Source organism: Tursiops truncatus, chromosome 3, assembly GCF_011762595.2.
Source record: "Tursiops truncatus isolate mTurTru1 chromosome 3, mTurTru1.mat.Y, whole genome shotgun sequence".
NCBI lineage: Eukaryota > Metazoa > Chordata > Mammalia > Artiodactyla > Delphinidae > Tursiops > Tursiops truncatus.
Window position 1 is genome coordinate 163,479,140 of NC_047036.1, and position 21,567 is coordinate 163,500,706.

Here is a 21,567-nt window from a genome sequence, read left to right on the forward strand (position 1 = left end):
AATGAATCAATTATCACTTTAAAAATATTTTTAATTGAGATATTACTTAAAGTAAAATGCACACATCTTAATCGAGAGCTCAGTGAATTCTCATACACACCCATGTAATCACCATGCACACCTCAAGCTATAAAATATTTCTTTTTGAACAATTCTTAATCTGTTTATTAATATCAGCCCTTTTGTTAATTACATGTAGCATTTTACATTTTTACTTCATGAAAATATACCCTTTCTTGGAAACAGATTCTAAGTACTTGGAGAACTTAAATTTCTTTTCCTTTTTCAAATTAATTTCATATTTCCTTCTGGATCTAGCACAAAACACGTATTTGTTTTAAGTAATTAATTTGTTGAATTAACGAAAGTATTCTGATGCTTTGTTTGAGATGGCAGAATGACAGAAGGCATAAATCTAAATACCTAAATTAATACACAGAACACAAAGAATCAAGCTCTACACACAAGCAAAACAGGGACTAAAAATTGCTGTTAATTACAAAAGGTTACATGTTCTACGCTCAAAATCACTGAAGATTCGCAAGATGATAGACAAAATCATATCCTAAACAGTTCTGAAGTTGCACTTAATATTTTTTCAAGCTGCATATAGTTATGAAAATATTTCTATAGAACATGGGTCTTTCGGACTTCCCTGGTGGCGCAGTGGTTAACAATCCGCCTGCCAATGCAGGGGACAAGGGTTCGAGCCCTGGTCCAGGAAGATCCCACACGTCACGGAGCAACGAAGCCCGTGCGCCACGCACAACTACTGAACCTGCACTCTACAGCCCATCAGCCACAACTACTGAGCCTGCGCTCTAAAGCCCGCGACTATGTGCTGCAACTACTGAAGCCCACGCGCCTAGAGCCCGTGCTCTGCAACAAGAGAAGCCACCACAGTGAGAAGCCCGCGCACTGCAACGAAGAGTAGCCGCCGCTCGCCAAAAGCCCACGTGCAGCAACAAAGACCCAACACAGCCAAAAATAAAAACAAATAAATATTTATTTTAAAAATAGAAAAGAAAAGAACATGGGTCTTTTTTCCATCTCCTCCACGAGCATGCCGCTCCCCCAGGTCAGGAATCTTTTTTTTTTGCTCACTGCTTTTCCTCAACACTTAGAACGGTGCCTGCTACAAAGGAGGCTCTCAATAAATGCTTGTGTTTTGTGTGTGTGTGTGGTTTTTTTGTTTGTTTGCTTGTTTTGTTTTGTGTTTTGCCGCACCACCCAGCTTGCGGAATCTAAGTTCCCCGACCAAGGATTGAGCCTGGCCCCTTGGCAGTGAAAGCGTGGAGGCCTAACCACTGGACCGCCAGGGAATTCCCTCAATAGGTGCTTGTTGAGTGACTCTGAGCCTTCTCGTGAAGGGGTGGGCACAGCCTCAAGATCCTATGCACAGCTTCCCTTTTTTTGGCCCTGGGTCTAAGGCTGCAGCAGAATTGAGGGAAGCTCTTCCAGATTGCCTCAATCCCTGCCCACACTCTGCTCTGGCGTACTCTGAGATGGCTCCCCAGCCTCAGGCCCCGGACAGGATGCGGTATATCCATAGAATGTTAAGGATGTCCAGGACCAGCAATAGACAAGGTCATCACCCCTCGAATTTTAGAACCGTATCACAGTGCTGCCAGCTATATAGACTCCAGCCATGGCCACACCAGCAAGGCCACTGGTGAGCTTTGGGGGCAGCTCACCATACTCAGGAACCAACTGTGGACAGGAGGGGAGCGATCAGGAGTGAAGGAGAGGAAGGTGAATGCAAGAGAGCAGCAGGAAGGCCCTCACATGCCCCCCAGACCCAAGTGCCCCAAATTGACAAAAGGCTGTGACAGACACAGATGGGCATAGAATTCTACAAGGTAATGCAGCCTGTCCCGGGGCTGGAGAAAGAGGAGCGAAGGCAGTGGCAGGGTAATTAGTCGGGCATGCCGAAGGCAGTCACATGGGGCTGTCACAAGGGACCGTTTGCAGGCTTTAAAGGTTCGGGTGAGTTTCAGGAACATTCACCCATTCGTTTACTCATTTTTGTAGCTAACATCTATTAAGCACTTCCCATGTTCCAGGCTCCGTCTCTAATGCTGGGGACACCACACCAAACAAACAACCAAAATCTCCCTGTCCTCTTGGAGCTCATGGTAACCAAGCCCACAGGAGATGTTCAAAGCATGCGGGCAGGGTGGTGGGAGAGGTGGTGTCTCCAAGGGTCTTTATAGAAGCAGGAGAAGCCGAAGAGAGAAACTGCATGGTAACACGGGAACAACTGATCCCTGTTGTGGAGAATCACCACCAGGTCTGAAGGGAGCAGGGTTCAGAAGTGGACAGGGGATTGAGGGAATGTGACCCCCAGTCGCACGCAGCTGGATCCCATCTACCACAGAGCAGGTCAACAGAGTCATCAGCCACAGTCTATGGGATGGGAGGAGTGGGGGCACCACTGGACCCCCACCCTGGACATCTCTGGACAGGACAGCTGGGGGTCTGGTATGGAGGGGTCAAGGCCCAGGTCTGGGCTCTGCCTGGGCTGAGGTAGAGACAGACAGTGGGCTGGCCCATGAGGCTCCTTAGCTGGGCCAGCCTCACTCAGAGAACCTTCCCGGAGGGATATCTCCCTCCTCTGGACATCCTCAGCAGTGTCCAACCCCTTTCCCCATGCTGCCGACTCCCCACCCCTACAGGAGCATAGAATAGGGGTGAAGTGGAGAATGTCCACTTGGGCCCAGCTGACCCTTACAGAGTGAGGTTGATGTTGATTGTCTCCACAGAGAGCAGGTTGTACCAGCAAAGGGTACTGATGGCCAGGGAGAGGAGGATGGCGACACACCTGGGGAGGGGGCAAGGCAAATTAGGCCCCGCCCCTCTCTTCCGCGTGGCCCCGCCCCCTCACCACCTGGAGTCCCACTGGAGGAGTTTGCGTGAGTCCAAACTTGCTCCCAGGCTGGCGGGAGGCTGCTGAACGAGCGCTGGCTGAGCGCCTAGGAGCTCCTTTGGTGCAAGACGAAGCCAGGAGGCTGAACCACGGTGGGTGGAGGGGGAGGGCCGCCATAGAGACGGGTAGGGGTGGTTATTGAGCTGTGGCTGTGGCCACGTCCACGCCTCGGGCACCTCCTCTGCCCGGAGGCCCAGCTCCTACAACCAGCGGGGCAGGTGCCTGCTGCACCACCTCCAGTGTTGCCATACCCTGAGGCAAGGGAATTATCCGGGGATCACAGGTCTGCCGCACACAGGGGAGAAGAAGTAAAATCTGGGGACCCAGACGCTGCGTCTCTCACACACACTCCTGGGTACAACCAGCGTGAGTAGACCCTGGGAATCAGACGCACAGCCACACACAGATACACTCGGGGAGCTACAAATACAGCGACAGTCCCCACTATGGTTGGGTGGACAGTCATACACAGAGGCATAGGGACACACCATTGTAACACACACAGACAGATCAACACAGTCATAATCGACCAATATTGAGGCACGGTCATAGACACACAGTGTCACATACTGTCACACATCGATGGTGGGGGGCACCTATACAAGTCACACCCATACAAGTCAGAGACACACAGTGTTACAAACACATACCAATGGTTGGACACAACTACACAATGGAGTCCCACAACGTCAGAGACCATCCCTGGCATGGTCAGACCTTTATACCATTGCTGGAACACAGAGTCACACACAGTCAGAGACACACAGGGTGCCATGAGCACAGCCATGCACACATGAAATCAGATTCATACGGTCACAGACACACACCGGTAGACACAATCACACACAGACTGATATAGGGTGTAACAGTCACATGCGTTTTCACAGTGGGACACAATCATTTATCCACAAGATGGGAACACATGAGGTGTCACAAACACAGTCATCAATCCACTGGTGTTCAGACATGCAATCACACTTGCATTATTGCATGGAACATCAAAGAAATGTTGACACACCTACTCCCAACCCTCAGAATTGTGGGACAAATTCCACAGCCTTACACACACACAAACGCCCAGAAGCTGGTACGATCACAGATGCACATGCAGCTAATAGCACGTGAACACACAAAGACACCCACACACCAACGTCCCAACTGGCCTGGCTCACACTGACACACACATGGGGGCCACACCTGACCTACGCTCACACAGCCACACACAAACCTACACACCTTTGCTTGAGTTCTAAGACACTACAAAGACACATGAAAACCTCCACACTCTATCACCCCAACACCACAGTCACACACACACACACACACACACAAAATCATGACAACACTACAGGACCCTCAGCTCTCCATGAGGGTGGCCCAAGGTGTCAAACCAGCCTCCATGCCCTTCCAGTGAGGGAGGTGGAGGGAGGTGTTAGGGTGAGTCCCCCATAATAACAATAGCATAGGGAATTCCCTGGTGGTCCAGTGGTTAGGATTCCTCACTTCCACTGCAGGGTACACAGGTTCCATCCCGGGTTGGGGTGGGGAGGGGCGGGGGGGGGCGTGTGGAACTAAGATAGCACAAGCCGTGTGGTGAGGCCAAAACAAAAAACAAACAGGGCTTCCCTGGTGGCGCAGTGGTTGAGAGTCCGCCTGCTGATGCAGGGGACACGGGTTCGTGCCCCGGTCCGGGAGGATTCCACATGCCGCGGAGCAGCTGGGCCCGTGAGCCATGGCCGCTGAGCCTGCGCGTCCGGAGCCTGTGCTTCGCAACGGGAGAGGCCACAGCGGTGAGAGGCCCGCGTACCACAAAACAAACAAACAAAAACAAACAAAACAAACAAAAAATCCCCAGCATACACTTATATGGCTGTTCTGCATAAACTCAATTAAATCTCAAAAACAAAAAACAAAAAAAACCATGAGGTTATTATAATTGGCCCATTTCAGGGTTGAGACAATCGATGCACAGATGGGTTAAGCACTAGCCCAGACCCATGAAGCTAGATTAGCAGAGCCTGCCACCTTCCCTAGTGTTAGTGTCCAATCCTCAGTGCCTGGCTCAAATGTTTGTTGAACAAATGAAGGAATCCACATCACTTCCACCTTTAATATTTCATTCCCACATTTCAGGTGGGAAAACTGGGGCTGCCAGTAGGATTCACAGGCCCCACCCCCACCCCAAGTCCAGCCTCCCAGCCCGGAAATGGGGCAGTCACTCCTTCCCGAACCAAAACTCCTTAATTCCTAGGTATGAGACGCCGCTTGCCTCATTGAGGGCGGGGCCTGGCACATTACGAGGCGGGACCAAGGCCTTTCTACCTTCCTATTGGTGCTCCTCTCTTGGGGGAGGGACCTCTCGAAACCGGTGTTCTTGATTTGCTGTAGCCTTGGCGGCCCGTGACCCGGATAGTGCAACATGGCGGCGCCCAGCGGTAAGGTAGAACCGGCAGGGATTCCGCGGCCGGCCGCGTGAGTAGGTAGGTCGCGCATGGGGAGGCAAGCGCGAATATCTGGGCCCCGGGGCGGCCAGTTCTGTGCTGGCACTGCGGAAGGGTGGCCCCGGAGGGCCGCGGCTGCAGGGCCAGGGCACTGTGACCTTTCCGGGTACGGGGCGGGGATGTGCTGGAAAAAACCGCCCTCTCTGTACCCGCCTCCCCACATCCCTAATCTCTAATTTTGCAGATGAGACTGCTGAGGCTCAGAGAGGTTAAAGCCTTCTTCCAAGGTCACGCCGCAAGTCATCAGCTAGGCTGGAATTGGATCCCGCGTCTGTCCCTTTCTCCGAAGGGACTCAAAATCCTGGCAGCCAGCCTCAGCTGTTGTAGGTACACCCTGCCTAGGGATTAAGATTTTTAGAAGTTTTGTAGAAATTTAGCTCTTCCCATTAACTGATATTTGCTGGGTACCCACCATATACCAGGCACTGTCCCAGGTCCTGGAGACGCAGCAATAAGGCACACAAAAATCCCCGAGCTCCCCGGGAAATCTCCCCGGGAAGCCAGACATTGAACAAATCAGAAGTAAATGAAACATGTGATTTCAGATGCTAATAATTGCTAAAAATACATTCATCAGGGTGACGGGACTTTAGATTGGGAGTGGGGCGTTGGTCAGGGAAGGCTTCTTATTTGACTATAGACCTGAATGACCAGAGACAGCTCTGGACTGATGGGAGCGGGTGTGGCGCGGGGGGGGGGGGGGGGTGGGGTGCGAGAAATTTACAGAAAGAGAAGCAAGTTCAAAGGCTCTGAGGCTAGAATAAAGTCAGCTTGTTTAAGAAACGGTGTAGCTGGAGCTGCCAGTACTAAGAGTTGAGTTTGGAGGGGCGGACCCTGCCTGATTTTGTCTTGTGTGATATAACATTAGTGATTTTAGGCAGAGAACACTGAATTTACTTTACATTTAAAAAGCTCCCTCTGACCACTGGGGGGTGAACTGAGTGGAGGCAGGTAAGGAAAGAAGTGTGAGGCTGGGTAGGTGGAAAGAGGTCATGGACTGGAGTGGTGGCCTGCAGATGGAGAGAAATAGATGCATCTGAGGTGGATTTGGAAGCAGTCAACAGGAGTAGCTGATGGATTGGATGGGGGAGTGAGGGACACAGTGGACTCAGAATTCCCAGGTTTGTGGTCTGAATGACTGGGAATGGTGATGTCATTGGCTAGGATGAGGAAGAACAAGTTTCAGCAGGGATATAATTTGGAGCAACATAAGTTTGAGATGGCTGGGGAATACACCAAAGTGGCAGTTAGGTATGGAGGCTGGAGCTCATGGCATATATCATCATTTCTCAGACTTTAACACACAGAGGAGAAACCTGGACTTTTGTTAAAATGCAGATTCTGATTCAGCAGGTCTGGGTTAGGGCTGAGATTTTGCATTTCTAATAAGCTCCCAGATGATAATAACCAATGCAGCTGGTCCCTGGGACACACTTTGAATAGCAAAGGTTTAGATTAAAGTCTTAATCTCAGCTGCATGTTACAGTCATTTGAGTGCTTTAAAATGCTGATACCTGGGCCATGCCTCTAGATATTTGGATTCAGTATATCTGGGGTATGGCCTGGACAAGGGGATTTTTAAAGCTCCCTAGATTATTCTAATATGAACAAAGTTTAAGAACCATTAGAGCTGCCTACAGGAATACAGAGAGGAGAGGAACCTCTCTTGGAAGCTGAATGATGCCTTAGAGTAGCAGACAGATAAATTCAGAACGTGGGACTCTTTGCAGCCTTATTACTCAAAATGTGGTCTCCAGGCTAGCAGCATCAGCATCACTTGGAAGTTTGTTAGAGGTATGGTCTTTGGCTCCACCCCAGACCCACTGAATCAGAATCTGCATTTTAACAAGATCTTTGGTGATTCATCTGCAAATTCAAGTTTGTAAACATTGCAAACTTTAGAGAAGGAAGCAGGTCTTACTGAATGGTTGAGAAATAGACCTGGGTACTAGGAAGAAAATCAAGAGTGTCAAGGTGGGAGGAGGACCTCACCTATGCCAAATCCTTCTGAGAAATTGAGCAAAATGAGCCAAAGAAATGGCTCACTGGCTTTGTTAAATGTAGAAGACACAAGGGGTCTTTACAGGAGTGATGTCAGTGGAGTGGTTGGGGCAGCAGCCAAGTTGGAGAGAGTGAGGAGGGAACACAGCGTGCAGACATCTCTTGGGAGAAGCTGTGCTATAAATGGAGCAGAGATGTGGAGCAGAGGCGGAAGAAGATGCTAGAGAAAGTTTAAACAGTGATAAAAGTGATCCAAATACTTCCCAACTCATTTTATGAGGCCAGCATTACCCTGAAACTAAACCAAACAGACACGACAAGAAACGAAAACTACAGACCAATATCTCTTATGAACATGCATACAAAAATCCTCAACAAAATGTTAGCAAACCAATTTTAGCAACATATAAAAAGAATTATACACCATGACCAAGTGGAATTTGCCCAAGGAATGCAATATGAGTTTAACATTTGAAAATCAGTTAATGTAATACACCATATTAATAGACTAAAGGACAAAAAACACATGATTAGTTTGGTAGAAGCAAAAAAAAAAGCATTTGACAAAATCTGATGCCCTTTCTTATAAAAATACTCAGCATCTAGCAATGGAAAGGAATTTCCTCAACCTGATAGGTCATCTGTGAAAAACCCACAGCTGACATCGTATTTAGTGATGAAAGACTGGATGCTTTCCCCTCTAAGATCAGGAACAAGACAAGGATGTGCACCCTGGCCACTTCTATTCAACACTGTACTGGAGGTCCAGCAAGGACACTTGGGCAAAAAAAAGAAATAAAAGGCATCCAGATTAGACAGGAAGAGGTAAAACTGTCTATGTTTGCAGATGACATGATCTTGTATGTAGACAATCTCAGGGAATCCAATTAAAAAAAAAAAACTATTAGGACTAATGCAAGTTCAGCAGGGTTGCAAGATACACGATCAACACATAAAAATAAATTGTGTTTCTGTACGCTAGCAATGAACAATGTGAAAATGAAATTATACAGTAGCTTCATAAAGAATAAGATACAAATAAATTTAACAAAAGAAGTAAAGGACTTCTACACGGAAAACTGTAAAACATCGTTGAGAGAAATTAAAGATCTAAATTAATGGAGAGGTATCCCATGTTCATGGATCAGAAGATAATATTATTAAGATACCAGTATTTCCCAAACTGTTCTACAGATTCAACACAATCCCTACCAGAATCCCAGCTGGATTTTTTCCAGAAATTGACAGCTGATTCTAAAATTTATATGTAATAGTGAGGGATCCAGAATAGCCAAATAATATTGTAAAAGAAGAACAAAATAGGAGGACTTAACACTTCCCAATTTCAGAACCTACAAGCTACAATAATCACAACAGTGTGGTATTGGCATAAGGCTCAACATATAGATCAACAGAATTAAATTGAGAGCCCAAAAGTAAACCCTTACATTTATGGTCAATTGATTTTCAACAAGAATGACAATGAGAAAAAAATAGTCTCTTCAACAAATAGTACTAGGACAACTGGATATCTACATGAAATGAACCCCTTCCTCACACCATTCACAAAGATTAATTCAAAATGGATCAGAGGGGAATTCCCTGGTGGTCCAGTGGTTAGGACTCTGAGCTTCCACTGCAGGGGGCATGGATTCCATCCCTGGTGGGGCAACTAAGATCCCTACAAGCCACAAGGTGTGGCCAAAACAAACAAACAAAACATAGGAGTAAATCTTCATGACCTTGGGCCAGGCAATGGTTTTTTAGATAAAACATAAAAAAAAAAAAAAGCAAAAGCAAAGCTACAAAAGTAAAACAGAAATTGGATTTCATTGGAATTAAACATTTGTGCTGCAAACAATAACATCAGGAAAGCGAAAGACAATTCAAAGAATGGGAGAAAGTATTTGTAAATCATAAGCTTCTAGTATCCAGAATATATAAACAACTCAATAATAAAAACATAAATAACCTAATTTTTAAATGGACAAAGGATCTAAATAGACATTTCTCTGAAGAAGATACACAATGGCCAATAAACCCATGAAAAGATGCTCATCATCATTAACTTTTAGGGAAATGCAAATCGGAACCACAATGAGATACCACTTGACACCCATTAGGATGTCTGTAATCAAAAAGAAAGACAACAGCAAGTATTGGCAAGAATGCAGAGAAATTGGAACTCTTATACATTGCTGGTGGGGATGTAAAGTTGTGCAGCCACTTTGGAAAACACTTTGGCAGTTTCTCAAATGATTAGACATAGAGTTACTATATGTCCCAGCAATTTGATTTCTAAGTATATACCCAAGGGAAGTGTAAACATGTGTTCATACAAAAGCTACACAAGTGTTCATAGCAGCAATAGTCATATAGTCAAAAAGTGGGAAGAACTGCAAGTGTTCATCAATGGAATGGGTAAATAAAATATGGTTAAATCCATATAATGAAAAAATTTTGGCAATTAAAAGGAATGAAGTCTGATACATATTACAATGTGGATAAACCTTGAAAACATGTTAAGTGAAAGAAGGCAGTCACAAAAGAGCCCACATTATATGATTCCATTTATATGAAATTCCCAGAGTAGGCAAATTTATAGACACTAGATTAGGGGTTGCCTAGGGTTGAGGGTGAAGGGAAATAGAGGGACTGCTAATGGGTATAGGTGGGTTTTTTTTGGGGGGGTGACAAAAGTGTTCTAAAATTAGATTTAGTGATGGTTGCACAATTCTGTGAATATACAGTTGACCCTTGAACAATGTAGGGGTTAGGGGTGCCGACCCTCCTCACAGTTAAAAATCCAAATATAACTTTATAGTCCGCCCTTCATATCCACGGTTCCACATCCTAAGATTCAACCAACCACAGGTCGTGTAGTACTGTAGTACGTATTTACTGAAAAAAAAATCAGCGTGTAAGTGGACCCATGCAGTTCAAAGCAGTGTTGTTCAAGGGTCAACTACTGAAAACACATTGGATTTTATACTTAGGTTCAACTGTATGGTACACAAATAAAGCTGTTAAGCAAAACAGAATGATCTGGTGGTGGGGGGGGGGACGAATGCAGGAGCAAATTCCTCAAGATAGTGAAGGGTTTGGCCCAGAAGAACAGGGACCTTTGATTGTAACAGTCACTTCTGCTCCACCTTGTGCATGCAGTCTGGGACGTGACCTCTGCCCAAGAGAGGGGTCTCATTGCCTTTAGCGGGTGGGGTACCAGGCTGATGCTCTTTCTTCTCTCTTTCTAGGTGGTTGTCCGACAGGCAAAGGCATGAGCTGGGCCCAAGCCATCCTGCTGGCCCGGGGCCTCTCTCGGGGCTGGGGAGGTATCTGCAGCACTGCCCTCACCGGAGCCCCCTTCTCTCAGGTAACTGCCAGTCATGGGGTGGAGAGAGGCAGGCAGGCCTGGGATTTGCTCACAATCCCTCCCAGTGATCCCTCCCAGTGAAGCCAGCTCGGGGTGGCGGGGGTGGGGGTGGGGGGGTCTGGGCTGGCCTGTCTGCTCTGAGGGCCAGTTGAATGTCTCTTCTTATTTTAAGAAGTGTTGGTGCGCCCATGAGTGAGGGGCTTGAATTTGAAATCAAGAAGGTCTGAGCTAAGTAGATTTGGGTGGTGACTCTGGGTGACTCCTGTATTCACTTGTAAAGATGTGAATTGAATTTCGTTCCCTTACCCTAAGTGACCAGGCTGATCAACGGCCATAAATTATAACAAGGATGGTGATGATGGTGACAATATTAATAGCTCCCTTATTGAGCACTTCCTCTGGGCCAGGCCCTGTGCTATGCATTTCATTTGCATTATCTCATTTGTGGTGTCTCCCCTTCTTTGGAGCATTCTAGAGCTTCTTTTCTGCTTTCTGCCCTAGGCACATACCACCTGTAGTATTAGTTTCCTACACTTTCACTTTATTTATTTTTTTAAAATATAAATTTATTTATTTATTTTTGGCTGCGTTGGGTCTTCGTTGCTGCGCACAGGCTTTCTCTAGTTGCAGCAAGTGGGGGCTACTCTTCATTGCGGTGCGCAAGCTTCTCATTGCGGTGGCTTCTCTGTTGCGGAGCACTAGCTCTAGGTGCGTGGGCTTCAGTAGTTGTGGCACACAGGCTTAGTAGTTGTGTCACACGGGCTTAGTTGCTCTGCGGCATGTGGGATCTTCCCGGACCAGGGCTCGAACCCGTGTCCCCTGCATTGGCAGGCGGATTCTTTTTTTTTTTTTTTTAATAGAGAACAGGAGTATTTATTTATTTATTTATTTATAAATTTATTTATTTTTATTTTTGGCTGTGTTGGGTCTTCCTTTCTGCGCAAGGGCTTTCTCTAGTTGTGGCAAGCGGGGGCCACTCTTCATCGCGGTGTGCGGGCCTCTCACTATCGCGGCCTCTCTTGTTGCGGAGCACAAGCTCCAGACGCGCAGGCTCAGTAGTTGTGGCTCACAGGCCTAGTTGATCCGCGGCATGTGGGATCTTCCCAGACCCGGCCTCGAACCCGTGTCCCCGGCATTAACAGGCAGATTCTCAACCACTGCGCCACCAGGGAAGCCCTGGGAGGCGGATTCTTTACCACTGTGCCACTTTAAATGAATGCCTTTTTTAAAAAAAAACATCTCCTTACCTAAGCAGGATATTGGGATGGCTATTGGGTGCAGCAGAACAGAGGGCTTCAATCTCAGCTGTGCTGCTTTGCTGCTGTGTGGCACCAGGCATCTTGTTTCATCTCCCAGGGCCTCAGTTTCCTCATCTGTAAAATGGGTACACGAAGAGGCACTCCTTCAATGGACAGTTGAGAAGAGTAAATGAGCCTCACTCTCAGAAAGTACTCAACAATGCCTGGAACATAAGAATATTCCATAAGGGACTTCCCTGGTGGTCCAGTGGTTAGGACTCTGTGCTCCCACTGCAGGGGGCCCAGGTTCGATCCCTGGTCGGGGAACTGAGATCCCTCAAGCCACACAGCCCGGCCAAAAAAAAAAAAAAATTCTGTAAATGTTAGCTCTTATTAGCCATATATTTGAAAAGATGCCTTATGTATAACCATTCTAATTTAAACATTCAATTTAAATGAAAGTAAATCTATTAGGGTACCATCTAGAGCAGGGGTTGGCAAACTTTTTCGTAAAGGGTAAGACAGTGAATGCTTTTGGCTTTGTAGGCCATGTGGTCTCTGTCACAACTACTCAACTCTGCCACTGCAGCACAAAGCAGCCCCAGACCAGACATAATGAAGGCATATGGCTGTGTTCCAATAAAACTTTATTGACAAAAGCAGGCAGCTGACTGGATTTGCCCCACAGACTGTAGTTTGCCAACTTCTGTTCTAGAGGGATCTGACCTGCTCCCAGCAGCATACACTCCCCACTCTGGGGAACAAGATCTCCTTGACCCAAGGGAGGTACCATCATAATAGATGGGGAGAGAGGCCTGAGCATTAGAGTGGGTTGTGGGTATCACCAGGTGGAGGACAGTCACGCTGAGGCTCCTGCTGACTCCAGAATCTGCATTTTCTTTTTTCAACTCAATTTTTTTTTTGGTTTTTTTTGGGCCATGCCACGTGGCTTGTGGGATCTTAGTTCCCTGACCTGGGATTGAACCCAGGCCCTCAGCATTGAAAGCATGGAGTCCTAACCACTGAATTACAAGGGAATTCCCTCAACTCAGTTTTTGAAATCTATCTTTTAAATAGGTAATTACAACAGACAATATAGTTCAAAATTCAAAAAGTTCTGAGGCTGTACCGTGACAAGGGTCTCTCTCTCTCTTGCCTGGCCACCGCTTAGCTCCCTTCTCTAGAGGCAAGATGTTGCCTGCTTATTGTATTTCCTTCCAGAGATGTTTTTCACAAAAGCAAAAAATATGTACCCATACAGTCGATTCTCATTATTCACAGTAACATTCTAGAAAGTCACTGCATACGCTGAATTAGCGAATACCAAACCATTGCTGCCAGGGGAGATACGGGATAAGGTTCCTGTGAGCCTCAGGTCGTAACATTTTCATCAACCAATCAGTCATAACATTGTTGTATGTGTGTTTCTGTTTAAAGACATCCTATTTAATATAGATTTTTGATTCATTAACATTGAACCCACGGCCAACAGCACTATAACTCATGCCTGAGCTTACCTACCACATGTATCTTCTCTAAGGAACAGCAGGGCCTTCTTGCACGTAGGAGCACTAGGCAGGCTTAGGGGTCCTTTTCAACCACAAATCAACAAAAAAGATGCAGAAAACATACACTAAATAAACCTCTAGGGACTTTCCTGGTGGCACAGTGGTTGAGAATCCACCTGCCAACGCAGGGGACACGGGTTCAAGCCCTGGTCTGGGAAGATCCCACATGCTGTGGAGCAACTAAGCCCATGTGCCACAACTACTGAGCCTGCATTCTAGAGCCTGTGAGCCACAACTACTGAGCCTGCGCTCTAGAGCCTGTGAGACACAACTACTAAAGCCCACATGCCTAGCGCCTGTGCTCTGCAACAAGAGAAGCCACCGCAATGAGAAGCCTGTGCACCTCAACAAAGGGTAGCACCCGCTCACCACAACTAGAGAAAGCCCGCGCACAGCAACGAAGACCCAACACAGCCAAAAATAAATAAATAAAAATTTTAAAATAATAATAAATAAACCTCTAAAAGGACACTCGTTGGGAATTCCCTGGCGGTCGAGCGGTTAGGACTCAGTGCTTTCACCGCCGGGAACCCAAGTTCGATCCCTCGTTGGGGAACTAGTTCCTGCAAGACATGCAGCACAGACAAAAAAATAAAACAAAGTAATATAAAATAAAAGGACACTTGTTGACAGCATGGGGGCTGATACAAGAAGGCCAAGCATTGCCTTGTTCCATCTCAGCTGGGAATATAGGCGCTGGGCAACTCAACTTTCCACCCCCCTGCACGTGTCTGCAAATGGCCAGAAAGTGCCAAGAGTTTTGGCTTTGGGAGTATAAATGAATTTTAGCAAGTAGGCAACTTTGCAAACATGGAATTCGCAAATAATGAGGACCAACTATATATAAGCTGTTGTTGTTTTCTTTTTTTTACACAAATGGGAAGCTACTGTACACACCGTTTCACACCTTGTTTTTTTTTCATTTAATGGTATACCCTGGAGCTCACTCCAGGTCACACAAGACCTCCTCAGTGCGCCTTACAGCGGTAGGTGCTCCTTGTCCAGGTGCTTGGCCATTTGCTAAATTATTTCCTTGCCGATGCACATTTGGGCCATTTCCACTGACGCAGCAGACGAACGAAAGTCATTTGGTGCAGGTGCTTTTAGAGCTATCCGATTTAAATACCAGATGCAGGATTGCTGCGTCAGAGGGTGTGTGTCTGTCATCGTGGTGAACATTGCCTCCGTCGGGGCGTTACCATTGCTCTCTCACACTTTGTGATGGTGCCTGATCATGGGTCTGTAACGCGCGCAGCACACTTCTTCAGTGGCCCTTAGGGAGGCCTGCTGGCACCTTTCTCAGCAAAGAGCCAGTGCGGCAGTCCCCCAGGGGCACTGGGAGACCCACATTCCAGCAGTGGTTCTCTATCCGCAGGTGACGCCCCAGGCCCCGCGGGGCCTCCACTGCAGCACAGCCGCCCACAACCCTGACTCGCCGCTGGTCCCACGCCCACCCGAACCCCAGAGGGGGCTGGTCAAGGCCCTGGCACCCCATGAGGAGCTGTTTAGGCAGGCGCCAGATGGGGTGCGGGACAAGGCGAGCTTCGTGCAGGCGGTGCAGAACTTTACGCAGTACAACGTGCACAAGCGGGGCCACGTCGACTTCATCTACCTGGCCCTGCGCAAGATGCGGGAGTACGGCGTCGAGCGGGACCTGGCTATCTACAACCTGCTGCTTGACATCTTCCCCAAGGAGGTCTTCCGGCCTCGCAACATCTTCCACAGCATCTTCCTCCACTACCCACGGCAGCAGGAGTGCGGGATCGCTGTCCTGGAGCAGATGGAGAACCACGGTGAGGCCAGCAGGCCAGCTCAGGCAGGGGCGGGGGCCACCTCCCTCTCCAGGGTCTCGGGGCCCTCCATGGCTCCTTGGCTCTGACTCGTCTCCTCTCTGTCTCTCTGTCTGGCTTCCTCCTCTGCGCGCCCACCCCCATCTCTTGCTCATCTCTCTCTCCCAACATCCCTTCCCTCTTCTGCCCCCTCCCTGAGGCTCAGCCTCCATCTGCCTGGCACAGGGGTGATGCCCAACAAGGAGACGGAGTTCCTGCTCACTCAGATATTTGGGCGCAAAAGCTACCCCATGCTCAAGTTTGTGCGCATGAAGCTGTGGTTCACCCGCTTCAAGAATATCAACCCCTTCCCCGTGCCCCGGGACCTGCCCCAGGACCCAGTGGACCTGGCCAGATTGGCCCTGCGGCACATGGAGCCCGACCTCAGTGCCAGGGTCACCGTCTATCAGGTATCCACCCTGTCCACATCCTCGGCCGCCTCTGTGGCAGGGCCCCCTTCAGTAAGCCCAAGTGATTGTGGTGAGACAGGCCGTGATTCGCTGGCAGAACCTCCGCTAGAGTCCAGGGCCCTTGGCACAGCTTGACCTCTGACCTCGGCCCCTCTCCCCACATTCACTGTATTCCGGGCATGGCTTTCTGTTCCTTGAGCAGTCTGTGGCAGCTCCCCCCTGAGGCCTTTGTGCTTGCTGTTCCCTCTGCCAGGAACACCCTTCCTCCGGGACTTCACTTCCTTCAGGTCTGAGTTCCACCGACCTTTCCTCAGGACCTCTTTCCTGACCACCCTGGCTGAGCCTGGTTCCCTGTGACTCAGTTTCACCTGTGTCTCCCAAGGCCCAGCACAGGTTCTGGCACAAAGCGGACGTTCCACAGCTGTTTGTCGAATGACTAAATGAAATATTCCCCATATCCTGGGGGCTGTGGGAGCCCAAAAGGGAGCAGGGAGGGCTTCCTGGAGGAGGTGAGGGTGAGCTGGGCGCAGGCAGAACAGAAGAGGGGAGGAGAGCATTCCAGGCAGAGGGAGCAGCATGGGCCAGGGCTCGAGGGTGGCTGGGAGTGGCTGGAGATGCTGAAAGGGCTTCCTTTGGCCGGAGCAGGGAGTTGGGGTGAGAGAGAAGAGGCATGTAGGACACCGGGTTAGTAATGAGAGGGCCACGGGGAGGTTTTAAGAAGAGGAGGGTTGGGGTGCAAGTCAAGTTTCTGGAAGGATTTGCGCCTTTGAAAGCGCCCCCTGGCGGCCGTGTGGATGGTGTTGGATTGGGGGCAAGGCGAAGAGGACAGAGGGGCTAGGAGAGTGGTGATGCGGTGTCCCAGTGAGAGAACATATTGCAGAGGAAGTGCAGTTTTTAACTCATTTCTTCGTTTTTTAAAGTAATGCATTAAAAGGAATTCCCTGGTGGTCCAGTGGTTAGGACTCTGCGCTTTCACTACTGAGGGCCTGGGTTCCATTCCTGGTCAGGGAACTAAGATTCCACAAGCCGGGCGGCATGCCACCACACACACCCCCCCTAAAAAAAGTAATGCATTAAAAAGCCAAACAGGGAACTGCACGGGTTCAATCCCTGGTCAGGGAACTAAGATACTGCAAGCCCACACGGCACAGCGGGGAAAAAAAAAAGCCAAATGGTACACAAGAACACACAGTGAAGAGTTCCCCTCTCCTACCCTGACCCTTTAGCCCCCAGGCTACTTCCCCAGAGGTGACCACTTCCATGTCTCCTTCCCAAGAGATCTATGCATTTGCATGCAGATGTATACTTTTTTTTTGCATATATATCCTTTGTATTTAAATATCCCTTTTTTCCCCTGTTTCATTATTAAAAGTGCATACAGAAGGGTTGAAAACATGGTAAAATGATCACCTACACCACCTAGATTTTTTTAAAAACTTTATTGAAGTATAGTTGATTTACAATGTTGTGTTAGTTTCTGGTGTACAGCAAAGTGATTCAGTTATATATATATATATGTTTACATATATATTTTTTCAGATTCTTTTCCATTATACTTTATTACAAGATCTTGAATATAGTTCCCTGTGCTATACGGTAGGACCCTGTTGTTTGACACCACCTAGATTTAGAATGGGAACAATCCAAGTATCTATCAAGAGAGACTTGTCCATGTCCACTGTGGCACCTCAATCAGACTGGTGAAAAAAGTGAAAGGGTGAGGCATGCACAGTGGTGTAGTAAGCCACCTAAAGTGTGAGAAGGGAGGAGAAATAAAAAGGCATATAGCTATTTGTTTATTTTCACAAGAATAAATAATGCAGGGAATTCCCTGGCGGTCCAGTGGTTAGGACTTAGAGCTCTCACTGACAAGGGCCTGGGTTCAATCCCTGGTCGGGGAACTAAGATCACGCAAGCCAGGCGGCATGCCCAAAAAATAAAAAAATTTAAAAAATAAGTAATGCAAAGATAAGTCAGATATGGATAAAAATGGTCATCTCTGGGTGGGCAGAGGAGATAGGGATAGAGAGAAAAGAATGGGAGGGAGACATCTATTTAATATGGGTTGGCTTCTAAACTATGGAAATGTTTAGTCTATCAAAAATATATATAGGGCTTCCCTGGTGGCGCAGTGGTTGAGAGTCCGCCTGCCAACGCAGGGGACATGGGTTCGTGCCCCGGTCTGGGAAGATCCCATGTGCCATGGAGCGGCTGGGCCCGTGAGCCATGGCCGCTGAGCCTGCGCGTCCGGAGCCTATGCTCCGCAACGGGAGAGGCCACAACAGTGAGAGGCCCGCGTACCACCAAAAAAAAAAAAAAAAAAAAAAAAAAAAAAAAAAAAATATATATATATATATATATATAAAATCAAAAAAGAGGGGAAAGAACCCAATTGACAGCATAACCAGTGAGAGAAGAAAATTCTGAGTCACTGTTGTCTGACATCCTTAGTGGCCTGCATTCTGAGAATCCTGAACTTAATCCCCTAGCGTTATGGTCAGCTGTAATATCATAATCATTTATGTATATTGATGGATAAGTCAAATAAGCATGTGTATGACTTGTAATAGGAGCCAAGATTTTGACTGTGAGAGAAAAAGATATACAATGTTAGAAAAAATGTTATTTTAATATTAAAAATAACGAGAGAGGCCCACTTACCGCAAAAAAAAAAAAAGAAAAATTAAGTATTGGACTTTTTTTTCTTGATGTGGACCATTTTTAAAGTCTTTATTGAATTTCTTACAGTATCGCTTCTGTTTTATGTTTTGGTGTTTTGGCCGCAAGGCATGTGGGATTTTAGTTCCCTGACCAGGGATCAAACCCACATCCCCTGCATTGGAAGGCAAAGTCTGAACCACTGGACCGCCAGGGAAGTCCCAAAGGAGTCCATTCTTTTTAACCTGAAAGGGTGGAGGATATGTGTGCCAACAGTTGTCCACTCACAGGTATTTCGGTCAGAGTATGTGCATTTTTTCAAAAATGCACTTCATTTAGTTTTGGTTTTTGTTTTTTAGCCACGCTGCTTGACTTGCAGGATCTTGGTTCCCCAACCAGGGATTGAATCTGGGCCACAGCAGTGAAAGTGTCGAGTCCTAACCACTGGACCACCAGGGAATTCCCTCATTTAGTTTTTTGTTTTTTGTTTTAAAAGGCTTTTTTTTTTGATGTGTAACATTATTTTTTTTAATCTTTATTAAATTTGTTACAATATTGCTTCTGTTTTATGTTTTGATTCTTTGGCCGCAAGGCATGTGGGATCTTAGCTCCCCAACCAGGTATCGACCCACACCCCCTGCACTGGAAGGTGAAGTCTTAACCACTGGACCGCCAAGGAAGTCCCTCATTTAGTTTTTAAAATCACATTTCAGAGTGTAAAATTAGAAAGCTACAAAAGGCTATTCTTTCCCTCCCTGCCCTCCACAGAGGCAAATGCTGTGACTTGCTTCTTGTGTCTCCTTCCTGGCATATTCTGTTTGCATGAAATTCTTTTCCTTTTTTAAATTTCACATGCACTGAGCACTTAGCATGTACCAGGCATCGTTCTCGGCATTTTAGAACCATCTCAACTAAGTGCTGTTATTGCCCCCATTTTGAACTGGGGAAACTGAGGCACACGGTGACTTAGCCAAGGTCATGCAGACAGTGGCAGAGCCGGGATTTTAACGCAGGTGAGCCAGCTCCAGGGTTCCCTCCATGTGAGTATATCCAGGGTCAGTGGCTCTTACCCAATTAGATAGAAGCAAGAAGGCGGTGGGCTCGAGTGATTGTTGGAGGCCCAGTAGACAGACCCAAGAGGGGTCCTGAATTCACTGGAATCCCCATTTCTCTCTCCCGGGCTCCTCCGTAGGGGCTGTGGGGGCTGCAAGCTTCCACTCCGACTTTCCTTGCAGATGCCTTTGTCCAAAGACTCCACAGATGCCACGGATCCCACGGAGCCCCACATCGTAGGTAAGGTCCTGCGGAGGGAAGGAGGGAGGGAGCGAGCGCCGGGTTCTCGGCAGGCCTGCTGGGTGGGCTCCCTGGGCCTCTGGGCATAGCCCCTCAGCCAGGACGCCCCGGGAATGTGTGTCTCCACATCAGGAATCCAGAGTCCTGATCAGCAGGCCGCCCTGGCCCACCACGACCCAGCCCGCCCGATCTTCGTTGAGGGTCCCTTCTCCCTGTGGCTTCGAGACAAATGCGTCTATTACCACATCCTCAGAGCTGACTTGCTGCCCCCCGAGGAGAGGGTGAGGGCCCAAAGTGGGAGTCGGGGGTGGTAAGAGTGAGTTGGCTCAAAGGTGGGGAGGGGGGTGGGGGTATGGGAGGGCAGGGGCCGGGGGAGAGGCGGCAGGTGGCTGCAACATCCTGGGCCTCTGCCTGCACCTCCGCGGGCCCCCACCCCCACCCTCGGGTTAGGAAGTAGAGGAGATTCCAGAGGAGTGGAACCTCTACTACCCGATGCAGCTAGACCTGGCCTACGGGAGGAGCAGCTGGGATGACTACGAGTTTAACATCGATGAAGGTAAAAACTGGGATGGGTAGGATTCTCAACACTGCACGGGATGGGGTGCCACCTCTGGAGTCGAGGGATGGGGCCCAGGCCGAGACCTAGTCCAGTTACACACACACACACACACACACACACACCACCCCCCCACCACCTCGCCCCACGAAAGCACAAAACTCACCACTCAGGGGCTCCAGACCTGTCAGCCCTCAAACATCCTCCTTCAAACGTTTATGGAGCACCTCTGTGCTGGCTACTGGGCGTGACCAGGACAGGCCCAGTCCCTTCCCTCAGGCCAGCGGTGGATCAGACAAGTTACATTCTTGGGGAGGAGCACACAACTCAGCCTCAGGTGGGAGTCAGGAGGATTTCCTGGTGGAAACTTGAGCCAGGAGGTGTCACCTAGGTGAAGCATGGGACAGGCAGGCTAGGCAGAGCATGTGCAAAGGCTTGGAAACACAGAAAAGGACAAAGGGAGCTTAAAGCCCCCATCCTTGGCCTGGAAGGGATGTGGGCTTGAGGGGGCTGCTCCAGTCCCTACTGCACAAACTGAGGGCCTGTCTCTCCTGACAGTGGAGGAAGGCCCTGTCTTCGCCATATGCATGGCGGGTGCTCATGACCAGGCCACGCTGGCCAAGTGGATCCAGGGCCTGCAGGAGACCAACCCAACCCTGGCCCGCATCCCGGTGGTCTTCCGCTTGTCAGCGTCCTCCGGGGAGCTCCTGGCATCCTCCTCAGGGCTGGAGGAGACACCCCTGACCCCACCCGAGGGCCGGGAAGAAGAGGAAAACAATCAGCAGCGACAGCAGCAGAGCCAGAGCTGAGCCTAAGCAGTCACAGGAGCACAGGCGGTGGACTGGTGTGAAAGCATGAGATGACCTCTTAGTGTACAGCAAATAAAAGTTTTCCGGCTTGGGGCTGCCTTGCCTCCTCTCTGGCAGTGTAGCGTCCCTGCCCCTTTAATGCCTGGTGTTACGTCTTTTCAAGTGATGGAAACATCATCCAGAACTGACCGGTCGAGCCGCTGGCCTTCCGTCCGCCTTTTCTGGACAGCTCCCACCCTTCCTTTGTCATCCCCACAATTCATTCAGGATAAAGGTGCGGAGGAAGAAGCCCCCATCACCCCAGGGTCTACGGGCTCTCCTGGCTCTTCCCAGATCAGCCTCAAACCTTCCGCTACCCCTTCCGTCTCTGCCTTGTCAGAAAGTTTAACAGAGAAGGGAGTAAAG

At 48.5% G+C, this 21,567-nt stretch overlaps 1 protein-coding gene, 1 long non-coding RNA gene and 1 other non-coding gene across 10 annotated transcripts; 2 read left to right on the top strand and 1 right to left on the bottom strand.

Annotated features, from left to right (window-relative positions):
• The first annotated feature begins 5,254 nt into the window (after positions 1-5,254).
• ECSIT (ECSIT signaling integrator) lies at positions 5,255-21,255 on the top strand. Of its 7 annotated transcripts, none has more exons than XM_033854223.2 (9): positions 5,255-5,406; positions 5,612-5,754; positions 10,683-10,801; positions 14,966-15,400; positions 15,623-15,846; positions 19,740-19,797; positions 19,930-20,078; positions 20,248-20,353; positions 20,912-21,255. In XM_033854223.2, exons 2-9 carry the CDS (start codon positions 5,612-5,614, stop codon positions 21,160-21,162), a joined length of 1,485 nt encoding a protein of 494 aa, XP_033710114.1. In that variant the 5' UTR covers positions 5,255-5,406; the 3' UTR covers positions 21,163-21,255. The 7 variants fall into 7 exon arrangements, with proteins under 7 accessions (XP_033710114.1, XP_033710116.1, XP_033710115.1 ...); XM_033854225.2 differs by having other exon boundaries at positions 20,296-20,353; XM_033854224.2 differs by having other exon boundaries at positions 5,256-5,406; positions 5,612-5,750; positions 14,983-15,400.
• On the bottom strand, positions 11,669-20,916 carry LOC117311744 (uncharacterized). Of its 2 annotated transcripts, none has more exons than XR_012331072.1 (4): positions 20,520-20,916; positions 19,575-19,805; positions 13,561-15,378; positions 11,669-12,174 (listed from the first exon to the last, which is right to left on the bottom strand). It is a non-coding gene; the product is annotated as an uncharacterized lncRNA (long non-coding RNA). The 2 variants fall into 2 exon arrangements; XR_004526038.2 differs by having other exon boundaries at positions 11,678-12,174; positions 14,505-15,378.
• TRNAG-CCC (transfer RNA glycine (anticodon CCC)) lies at positions 12,294-12,366 on the top strand. Its single transcript has one exon. It is a non-coding gene; the product is annotated as a tRNA-Gly (tRNA).
• Positions 21,256-21,567: the final 312 nt, after the last annotated feature.

Coding starts and splice junctions, on each gene's coding strand:
- ECSIT (XM_033854223.2), top strand. CDS start 5,612: ATGAGACTGCTGAGGCTCAGAGAGGTTAAAGCCTTCTTCCAAGGTCAC. Junction 15,401..15,622: donor GGAGCAGATGGAGAACCACG/GTGAGGCCAGCA, acceptor TGCCTGGCACAG/GGGTGATGCCCAACAAGGAG. Junction 15,847..19,739: donor CCAGGGTCACCGTCTATCAG/GTATCCACCCTG, acceptor CTTTCCTTGCAG/ATGCCTTTGTCCAAAGACTC.